General features: G+C 28.6%; 1 protein-coding gene across 2 annotated transcripts; it reads left to right on the plus strand.

Moving 5' to 3' along the window:
• The first annotated feature begins 1,079 nt into the window (after positions 1-1,079).
• Positions 1,080-9,473, plus strand: LOC124939958 (metalloendoproteinase 1-like). 2 transcript variants are annotated; one of them, XM_047480425.1, is made up of 2 exons: positions 1,080-1,729; positions 8,893-9,473. In XM_047480425.1, the coding sequence occupies exons 1-2, from the start codon at positions 1,109-1,111 to the stop codon at positions 9,205-9,207; spliced, it is 936 nt and encodes a 311-aa protein (XP_047336381.1). In that variant the 5' UTR covers positions 1,080-1,108; the 3' UTR covers positions 9,208-9,473. The 2 variants fall into 2 exon arrangements, with proteins under 2 accessions (XP_047336381.1, XP_047336380.1); XM_047480424.1 differs by lacking the exon at positions 1,080-1,729 and having other exon boundaries at positions 8,214-9,473.
• The last annotated feature ends 2,386 nt before the right edge of the window (positions 9,474-11,859 follow it).

The following is an 11,859-nucleotide window of genomic DNA, read 5'->3' on the forward strand; positions in this document are numbered from 1 at the left end:
ATGTCGTTTTTTTAAGTACTAGTAGGTTGAAAACCACTTATTAAAAATGTGTAAGTTGAGTCATCTCTACGTAGGGTCTACGTAGGATCGACCCTAAACTAAGGCAACCAAGTCAGTTTAATACTTTATTTTTAACAAGTTTAAACCTAACATCTCTTATAAACTATTATATCATTTAACTAATTAAGCTAAACTATTTAGGTTAAATATAATACAAAATTATTAATGTCTTCAATATAACCTAAGCGGTAAAAAGTTAAATAAAAAATAAGAACATTTTTTTCCAAATAATATTTGTTTTTCTTGTATTTGAATTCTATTGGGGTTTATACAATTAAATATTTGTGTCGATATTTTAAAATAAAAATGAATATGCCTCCATTTGAATGCTTGGAAAGAACTTCCTTAATTAATACTTCCAGTGTTGAATTATTAAAATAAGAGAAAACAGAAACAATTCATAAATATTTGTTTTTTTATAAGAATTTTAAAACCCCCAAAAGACCGTAAAACATGAGTATTCATTGGGGGGGATGGACCAATTGTCGTAAGCTATACTTCTATTCTTTGGGACTTTATTAATTAGCTAGGTCTTAGTCGTAGGCATTTTTATTAATAAAATCATTTCACATTCAACTCAAACATTTGTAAATATACCATTTTCTTTACAAAAATAACCTTTAATAATTATAATGGATATAATATTATATATTTTAATTTTTGTTTTAAAATAATTTCTCTACAAATTTATTTCTCATCAATTGTTTTAAAATTTATACAACTCAAACATTTGTAAATATACTATTTTCTTTACAAAAATAACCTTTAATTGCATTTATTGTTATCAATTTATTAATTAGGAGATGACCAAAATAATTTATAAATACCAAAATAAAAGAATAAAACTCATCAATTAGGGGATGACCTAACAAAAGTAGAAATATCAATATAATTAAGGTAGAAAAAAAATTATTTTGAAACCAAGTCACAAGTTGTTGAATTCCAAAACCACACCTTCGCCAAAATAAATCTATAAATAGGACCAAACACTAAGGTACAACACTCACAAATCACAAAACTTAGAGCTCAAGAAAAAAAAAAAACCATTATGGCTACAAAACCACATTTTCAGCTCCCAATAACCATTTTGGTACTCTTTCTTGCTCTCGCATTTGCTGCCCTAGCAAGTGCTTCCGATCCTTATTCTTCGCCCTTTGGATTCTTCAAGCACCTTAAGGGGTGCCATAAGGGCGAGAAAGTGAAAGGAATCCATCAACTCAAAAACTATCTCGAAAAATTCGGTTATGTTCACTATGACCACTCCAACAATTCAAACTCAAATAATGACGAATTTGACGATCTATTGGAGGCAGCAGTGAAAACATACCAAAAAAATTTCCACCTTCACCCAACCGGAGTTCTCGACACCAAAACCTTGTCAACCATGTCCATGCCTCGGTGTGGCTGCCCCGACATCATAAACGGAACCAACACCATGGAGAGATCATCAAACCATGGTCGCCACCTTGGATCATTCAAAACCGTCTCTCATTTTCAATTCTTCAACAATAATCCTAGGTGGCCTGCGGGTAAAACCCGTCTAACATACGGATTCGCACCCGGAACGTCGCCCCGATTCTCGAGTATCATCGCCAGAGCGTATACCAAGTGGGAAGCGCGAACCCATTTCAGGTTTTCCCAGGTGAGCTTCAACAGTGCCGACATGAAGGTGAGGTTCCATGGTCGTACGAATAATCCTGATGATACGTTCGACGGCCTCACTCTGGCGCACGCGTGGGCCCCGACAGACGGACGGGCCCATTATAATATCGATCAGAACTGGGCGGATGGTGCGGTCCCCGGTGCGTTTGACCTAGAGTCTGTAGCCTTGCACGAGATCGGTCACCAGCTGGGGTTGGCACACAGTGAGGATAAGTTTGCAATAATGTGGGCAAATATTGGCCCAGGCCAAAGAAAGGTTTTACGTCAGGACGATATTAATGGAATTAGGACCTTATACCGTGTCGTTTGATCAATCGAGCCGGATCAAAAACGAAGAACTACGTACGTACTTCTAATGTTTGAATAAATCAATTTCGGTTATATATTGGGCCGGATTATAAATTAATTTGTAATGTCTAATTTCATTTAAGAAATTATAATGAGTTATATCTAGCTAGTGGAGACCCTCATATATAATTATATATATCTGTATTTCCATTATGAGAATAAAGTTACATGCATCGATCGATCCTACTAATATATAATATTGGGAATGTTTTTAAGTGTAGGGATCTTATATTTGTTTACCATGCATGCATGGATATATGTATTGTATGAGTTTTATAAAAGAGTTACTACTCTTGTGCTACGTTTGGTTGGTGTTACAAAGGGGTACTACACTATTGGTATAGTATAAACTATACCAGTGTTTTAATACGGTATTTTTTATATATTTACTATTAGTATAAATTTATACCATATATAATTTGTATCTCATATTTGGTATAAAATAGTAATTAGTCCCCCTTAACACTATTCTTATATATTTAATTTTTAATTTCTCATTATACTCTTTATTAATATTATATTATTATATAATATTAAATATATTTTATTTAATTTTAATAATATTATTATTATATATATAATTATTTTTAATATTGATATTTTTTAAATAATTCAATATTTTAATTAAAAAATATTTATTTATTTTTATAACAATAATTTTATTAATTATTATTTTCTATATTTACTTATATTATAAATAATATTTTATTTTATTACAATTATTAATAATATTTAAATTAAATAAACATAAATTATCGTTTATATTATAATTAATTTTTTATATGTTAATTAAATTTACATTAATTATAAAATAATAGTACAATAATTTATAATAATAAACAATATTATTTATAATATAAATATATATAAAATAATAATAATTAACATTTTAAATTAATATATATACAACTTATACTATATACCAAACACAAAATTATAAACTATATACAACTTATACCATTTCTTATAATTTATACCAAACATCAATAACCTATATAATTTATACTACCCTATATTATTTATACCTCATTACAATTTATACCTCTATACAACTTATATCTATATAATTTGTATAACGTACCAAACGCTACCTTGTTATAGAGGACAAAGCTAGCTTAAGGGGGTGGATTTATGTAGAATTAGTGACTTAATTACTCTAAGGCGTGTGAAAAGGGATTTTTTGGTTTTACTTTAGTTTTATTCTAAAAACTTTTATTTGGTAAAAATTAGAAAAAAACTGGATATGAGTTAGTTAATTCAGTAGTTTTGGAAGCAAACAAGGATCCAGCCTCACACTAAGATAATATTAAAATAACAATCTTTATAGTTTTATATGAACCTTTTCACTCAATATAATACTAAAATAACCATTTTTATAAATTTTCTAAAGAAATTATAGTTAAATAAAAAATATTACTTTTAAAATATCAATTTATGGATTGCATTAACTTAACTACTTAAGAATATGTATTTGAGTAATAAAGTTACCATCTTAATTTTCCAATATAATAACTCAAATATACATCTTAATTTTCCAATATAATAACTCAAATATAAATAGAGAAAATGATCACCCTAATAATCATAATTTTCATAATAAAAAAACATTGAGTAATATTAAACCAACAAAAAAAGAAAATTAAAATATATACGATAATAGTAGAACAATAATAACAATATCTAAATAGTTATATGAATATCGAGTAGTATACAAACATCACTAGAATAATTATTAACTAAACTTAAGAATTAGATCATTTAAACCGTATTAAATTACATAGTAAAGAATTATAAATTTAATTATAAATTAATTTTAAACTATTCAAAAGTTTATAAAAAATATAAATTAATAATAATTTTTTTTTTTAAAAACAGTTATATTAATTTGGTTCAGTAATAAATTATATCTATTATAAAATAAATATTCGACCCTAGAACAAACTGATCGGATATAGCAAGCCATTCATTTGAAAATTGATGTATTATTTATTTTTTCAAAACGATTTAGATGTATTAATATTCTATAATCGTCTTATTGAATGTCTTTTCGTTCGATAATCTGTTTTTATTTTTTTTCCTTTTTTTCTCTATATTTTTATCAAATTAGACTGAAATCTACTCAACTAAACTTTTATATTTTATTTATTTATATAGTTAATCTTCACTTATTTAAAACCTAATTAGTTTAACTTTTCATGTTTCCTTACCATAATTTTTTTTCAACTATAAATTTCATATATATAAATTTGTTATTTAAATCGAGTATTCTAATTACTTTTTAAATTTGGTGTATTTATTTTATTTTAGTAGGATATTCATAGATTGATTCAATTAATGTGCTTAATAGGCTCACTTTTACTCGTAATATTGTAATACATATAATCTTTGTAACCCGAGAAAAAAGAAAATCATAAATTCGTCCTTAAAATGAACCGGAAAATCCAGTCAATTAAATAATCAATATAGAAAATTTTGTTTAAATTGTTATTATATTAATAATTTTTATTTTTTATTTTAAAATTATTTTAAAACCTAAATTATAAATGATTGGATATATATGATTTGATATACAAACAAAAATATCCTCAAATATACGGTCTTGATTGAGTTTAAATTTAAATTTATTATTATTTTTAAACAATAATATAATCTAATTTTAACAAATAAGTTACGCGTTCTCATCAAGAGCGCGTTAGAATTATGGACGAATTTATGTAGGGGTTCGGCTCATCCCGAAAAAAAAAATTACGGTTAAAATGTGACATTATATCATAATTTTTTTTTAAAAAAAATCAATAGAATTCACTATTTTGTTTATTTACTTATTAAAAAAATTGTAAACCTTATCTTTATTTACTCATTTTATTCAAAAAAAAATCGTTATATATTTAAGCCCACTTTAATTTTTTTTAAGCCCACCCCATCACTGAATCATGGATTTGTCCCTGGTTAGAATATATGTCTACTTAAATTATGTCATTATTTGTTATTTCTAAATTAAAACGTATTAGTGGAAATGGAAAGATTGATGTATAAATTTTTATGTGATTTCACATCTTATTATTAGTTGTGACAAAGTAAAAATGTCTAAAAATGAATGAGGTTTGGATTTTTGTGACCTATGTGTTTTCAAAAAGGCTAAAGTTTCCAGTAATATCAAACAATTATCAACCAATCAATTTTAGTAAATTAATTTTTCTTCGGAATATATTTTAATAAATTTGATATTAATTCAATTATAAAATATAATTTTTTAAAATCAAATCAAAAAATAATTATACTTTAATATTATTTAATATATACAATTTATAGTCATGTATAAAACTAATTTTATTTTACAATAAAGTATTTTTTATTTCAGAATAGATACAGTAGAATCTAATATGTTGTTAGATTTACCTCAAATACAAAACACAATAAAGTTCAAAACATAAGAGTCCACGACTCAAAAGAGAGTACGGACTACTTCAAAACCAAAACTTCATGTTATAACTCCTAAACATTGTAGAATTGTATATTCTAAGAACACTGTGAAAAAAAAACAAGAGAGTTGGTTGATGAAAAAATACAACCAACTAAAATATGTAAGTTCTGTAAAGCTAAGATTCTAGTCGTTTTTGGAAGGACAAATGGCCGGTTGAAAACCACTTATTAAAAATGTGTAAGTTTGGTCATCTTATCGCATGGTTGGTCGTAGGTAAGACAACTAATGCTATTTAGTTGTATATGATTGGTTTGAGCCTAAGACCTCTTTCAAATTTATAAAAAATATAAATACCTTAACAAGTTTGAACTTAAGATCTCTTAAAAAATATTATATCATTTAACAAATTAAGTTAAATTATTTATGTTAAATATAATACAAAATTATTAATGTCTTTAATATAACATAAAATATAAAAGTTAAATAAAAAGTAAGAACAATTTTTTTACGCATAGGACCCCAAAAACTTCGGGGTTGTTTGGGATCGGCGTTGTCTCTACGAAACAAGTGAGGTGATAAAATATAAACTATATTGATGAATGAGACATTTAAACAAGAAAGTGTTTTGATTTCTCACACTTTTAATTAGAAAATGTGTGAAATAAAATTAACAGAGTATATTTTTTAGGTATGAATAACATATATTAATACCGTACCAAAATAAAAGTATACCAAAATCAAAGTAGAGTGATATGAAGGTAATGTAAATGTATGAATTTTCATATACTAAAACTTTTGGTAAGGTATGAATAAAAAAATTATGTATAGAGTATCGACTCACCCTTAGAGATAACTACGTAACCTATCCAGGGCCGGCCCTGGGGTAAGCCCGGCAAGCCCTCGGGCTAGGGCAACCCACTCCCTAGGGCAGCCCATTTGTTAAAAATATCAAAATATTTAGTTATATTTATTGTAATTTTAAACATCATTGGCTGTAACTTGGTGATTCAAGATATGTATTTAAAGTTTCAATGTGGTTATGGGTTCAAATCTCACCAAAAACGATTTTTTTTTTATCAATTTTTAAAACTAGACTTAGGGTAACAAAAAATATATCGAACTTTTTCTACCGAGACTAGGGCAGCCAAAACCTCGGGGCCGGCTCTGAACCTATCAAATGTATTAACATATGAGCATATACAATGGAGTAGTTTAAGTGACAAAAATGATTCAAGACAGCATGTTACATATTCAATTCTCATTTAAAATATTTTAAATGAAAGCGAAAACTATAGTTATGAAGTGTCAGATTTCAGTATTCAAAATAAAAGTTACTTAAAATATACTTCCTATAATATTATATATTGTCTATATTGTTTTAAAAAATATTATAAAGAATAGAAAAAATTGTATGGAGGAGTTTTTCAATTTTTGTTCTAGACAGAAATGGAAACCATTAAGGTAATTAAAGAAAAGTGAACTAATAATTATACTTAGCTTAGAAAAGAGAATATCAATATTTAATGATAGTTTGTTGTAAATGGAAGTAAATGAGAGGATAATATATATATATATATATTGGGGTTTATTTAATTAAATATTTTTGTCATCTACTTAAATGATATTTTAAAATAAAAATGAATATGCCTCCATTTCATTTGAATGCTTCGAAAGAACTTCCTTAATACTTCCAGTGTTGAATTATTAAAATAAGAGAAAACATAAACAATTCAATATTTGTTTTTTTATAAGAATTTTAAAACCCTCAAAAGACCGTAATGCATGACTACTCATTGGGGATGGACCAATTGTCTTAAGCTATACTTCTATATCTTAGTCGTCGGCATTTTTATTATAATTAAATTAATTCAACTCAAACATTTGTAAATATACACTTTTCTCTATGGAAATTATTTACAAGGTTTGTCGCTTATAGAACTGATTTTTATAATTTTAAAGGATATAATATTATATATTTTAATTTTTGTTTTAAAATAATTTATCTACAACTTTATTTCTCAATATAATATAAATATATATTTAAATAAATATTTTCTCTATAATTTATTTTCAATATAATATATATATAAATCTTTGCTCTCTATTTATAATTTATTTTATAAAATATTTTTATTTTGAGTAAAAATATAATTTGAAAAAAGAAAGTAGTACATGTTTTTCTTAATTAGTTAAATTTTTCAAACTCTTTTTTAGGAAAATTTACCTTTAAATCATGTAGAAATTAATAGTGTATTTTTTTAATATGAATTTCTTTATTTGAATAATTATTTGTACAACTTTATCTAGGATCAATTTAATATAATTTATAATTTATTTGGAAATTATTAAATATTATAACTATTATAATAATTAAACTTTTTTTTAAAGAAAAAATATTTATTTATCAATTTATTTCATTCATATTATGACACACAAATTATACAATATATAAAATTACTTAAATTTGCATATTGTCCCTAAACATACTACTAATTTATAAATACTAAAATAAATAAATAAATAAATAAGATCTTCAATTAGGATACTCATTCAATTAGATAAATAAATAAAAAATGGGTACCACAAATGTGAGGATAACGTAACAAGTAGAAATATCAATATAAGGTAGCAAACAAATTATTTTAAAACCAATTCACAAGTTGTGGAATTCCAAAACCACACCTTAGCCAAAATAAATCTATAAATAGGACCAAAATCTGAGCTACAACACACAAGTCACAAAACTTAGAGCTCAAGAAAAAAAAATATTCATTATGGCTGCAAAACCACATTTTCAGCTCCCCATAACCATTTTGGTACTCTTTCTTGCTCTCGCATTTGTTGCCCTAGCAAGTGCTTCCGATCCCTATTCCTCGCCCTTTGGATTCTTGAAAAACCTCAAGGGGTGCCACAAGGGCGAGAAAGTGAAAGGAATCCATCAACTCAAAAACTATCTCGAAAAATTCGGTTATGTTCACTACGACCACTCCAACAATTCAAGCTCAAATAACGACGAGTTTGACGATCTCTTGGAGGCGGCGGTGAAAACATACCAAAAAAATTTCCACCTCCGCCCAACCGGAGTTCTCGACACCCAAACCTTGTCAACGATGTCCATGCCTCGGTGTGGCTGCCCCGACATCATAAACGGAACCAACACCATGGAGAGATCATCATCAAACCATGGTCGCCACCTTGGATCATTCAAAACCGTCTCTCATTTTCGATTCTTCGACAATAATCTTAGGTGGCCCGCGGGTAAAACCCGTCTAACATACGGATTCGCACCCGGAACGCCGCCCCGATTCTCGAGTATCATCGCCAGAGCGTATACCAAGTGGGAAGCGCGAACCCATTTCAGGTTTTCCCAGGTGAGCTTCAACAGTGCCGACATGAAGGTGGAGTTCCATGGTCGTACTCCTACGAGTAATCCTAATGATGAACCGTTTGACGGGCGCGGTCGCGTAGCCGGGCACGCGTGGGCCCCAACAGACGGACGGGCCCACTATGATATCGACGAGAACTGGGCGGATGGTGGGGTCCCCGGTGCGATGGACCTAGAGTCTGTAGCCTTGCACGAGATCGGTCACCAGCTGGGGTTGCATCACAGTGAGTTTGAGCAAGCAATAATGTGGTCAATTATTCCCGGAGGCCAAAGGAAGGGCTTAGACCAGGACGATATTAATGGAATCAGGGCCTTATACCGTGTTTGATCGATCGATCGAGCCGGCCGGATCAAAAACGAAGAACTACGTACGTACGTACTTATAGTGCATGTTTGAATAAATCAATTTCGATTATAAATTTGTGATGTCGAATTTCATTTAAGAAATTAATTATGATGGGTTATATCCAGTGGAGACCCTCATATATAATGTATTTTCATTATGAGAATAAAATTACATGCATCCTAATATATAATATATATTGGGAATATTTTAAGTGTACGTAGGGCTCTTATATTTGTTTACCATGCATGGATATATATATTTATATATTGTGATAAAGCTTAAGTTAGTGGATTTGAGTTTTTATGATAATTAAAACAAGATTTTACAGATATTTTAAGTGTAGAATTTAATATCAATAATTGATAATTAATAGATACTGGCTGCGAACATTCAAACCACTTATATGATTAATTAGTTGAATTTTTCAAACCACCTGTCTAGCTAATTCACCTGAAAAAGACTTGAAAACAGAAATGAATTAAAAGTGAGGAATATTCTTTAGGGTTGAATTATTCAAACCACCTGTCTAAATCGTGAAGTTATTATAACAAATTAATCTCAACTGAAAAATATCCAGTCAATATAGTTTATTTAAAAAATTAAAATAATTTGATTCGTATTTAAAATATATTAATTTATATTATAAGTATCAGATAAAATTTACCAATATACCACCTTAATATTTATGTATATGTTTGATAAGAAAATTTGTATGAAATTTTATTATATTAATATTATTTATTTAATTTATTATTTTAAAATTAGTTTAAAACATAAATTATAAATTATCTGAATATATTGTTGTCTACCTCCATGTTCCATACTTCATAAAATTTATTGTCATGTTCCATACTTCATAACAAAATTTATTGTGTGGGAGTGAAATTGTTTGTTTCTTTGAGTTAGGGTTTAGAATCCAATATAAGGAAAAGAGGATCTTAAATAGGGATGGCAAATTTCCGGGTTTCGGGGGACCCGAACCGGACCCGAACCGAACCGGACCCGAATCTGCCCCGAAAAATCGGGTCCATTATTGACCCGAACCTGACCGGTTCCGACCCGATGGGTACCCGACCCAGACCCGATTTTTAAATTAAAAGTTCTGAATTTTTTTAAATTTTATTTTTAATATGATCATTAATCAAATCTAAAAAGTTTTGAGAAAATTTACAAATCAAACCAAGTCATTTTAGGGATGACCTAAATCTCAAACCAAGTCAATTTAGGGATGATCTAAATCTCATTTCACTATCTTTCTCTTTATAATGGGCTAAACATAATGGGCTAAAAAGTATATTTTTTACAACAAAAAGGACAGAAAAAAACAACATGGTTCTCTCTCATCATATTCCCATTTTGATAAAAGAATGAAAGATTAGGTTTCACCATTACTGCACCCTTACCCTTTTTTAGATTACATTATCACTACCAGCAATCAACTAGTTAAAGAAAGAGAAAAAGAGGAACTTTTGTTCTATCATTCTCTCTATTTTCAGATTTCTCATTTTTCATTTCATTCAGTTTTGAGTTTTCTATTTTTTTTTGTGGGTTTGTGTTGTTTTTGTGCGATGACTGTCGAAGTAGTGGTTGCCTTAAGTTGAGATGCAAATCGCGGACGTGTTTACGAATTTGAAGCTGAATCATATGGCAAAAGAGTTCATCCCTTCTTCTACTTGATCGATCAGAGTTGCGATCAGTTTGCCGAGGGCAAAGGAGTTCATCCCTGCGTACTTGATCTATCGGTTCGGTTCTGAACTCGGTTTATACATTGGGTACCCGAACCGATTGGTTCCGCCCCGATTTTGCCCCGGAACCGAAAATCAAAGAAACTACCCGAACCGATCGGTTCGGTTCCTTCGGGTACCCGAACCGTCGGGTCCACTTTGCCATGCCTAATCTTAAAGATTGAGAATAAAAATTAACGACTCTTTCATTAAAAAACTTCTCATTTATAAAGGGGATAAAGTTACAATAGTTCTTGAACTTTTATTAATATATAAAAAAAAAACATATCAAACTTTCTAAGCACTTATTTTATAATTCTTACGGAGATGATTTTAAAGTGCGATGCTAACTTTTACTTAATTCTAAAATAAAAATAAACAACAATTGTTGTATTTACTATATGTATCTATCTCTTACCATACCAGTGCAGTAAATTACTACTTTATTTTTTTTTTTATCGTTGTTTCAAAATAAAAAGTAAAAGTGGGATATCCGATATGCAGAGAAAATTGAAAAATAGCCTTAACTGCGCTGCTGACCAACAGATAAATTAAATTGCGCAAATAAATAACCTCTTCAAAATATTTTGACGAAATTACCGGCTCACGCGAAGTACAGAATAGTCACGCGAAGGGCAGGATTGTCACGCGAAAGACACCATCAGTTTGAACTTTCACATGTCTTCCCTTCACGTGACAATCTTCATTTTCGCATTAAGCGAAAGATATATTTTTGTTAAATTTGTTTTTAAAGAATCATCGTTACAATTTAATTTATGCACATATCATTTCGTCAAATTTCCTGATATGCATATGATTTGATATCTAAATTGACAAAAACATCATAAAATATAAGGTCTTTATTGAATTTAAATTTATTACTTTTTAAAAATAATAATACTATAATCTG

The sequence above is a fragment of the Impatiens glandulifera genome, chromosome 5 (assembly GCF_907164915.1).
Source record: "Impatiens glandulifera chromosome 5, dImpGla2.1, whole genome shotgun sequence".
Classification (NCBI taxonomy): Eukaryota; Viridiplantae; Streptophyta; class Magnoliopsida; order Ericales; family Balsaminaceae; genus Impatiens; species Impatiens glandulifera.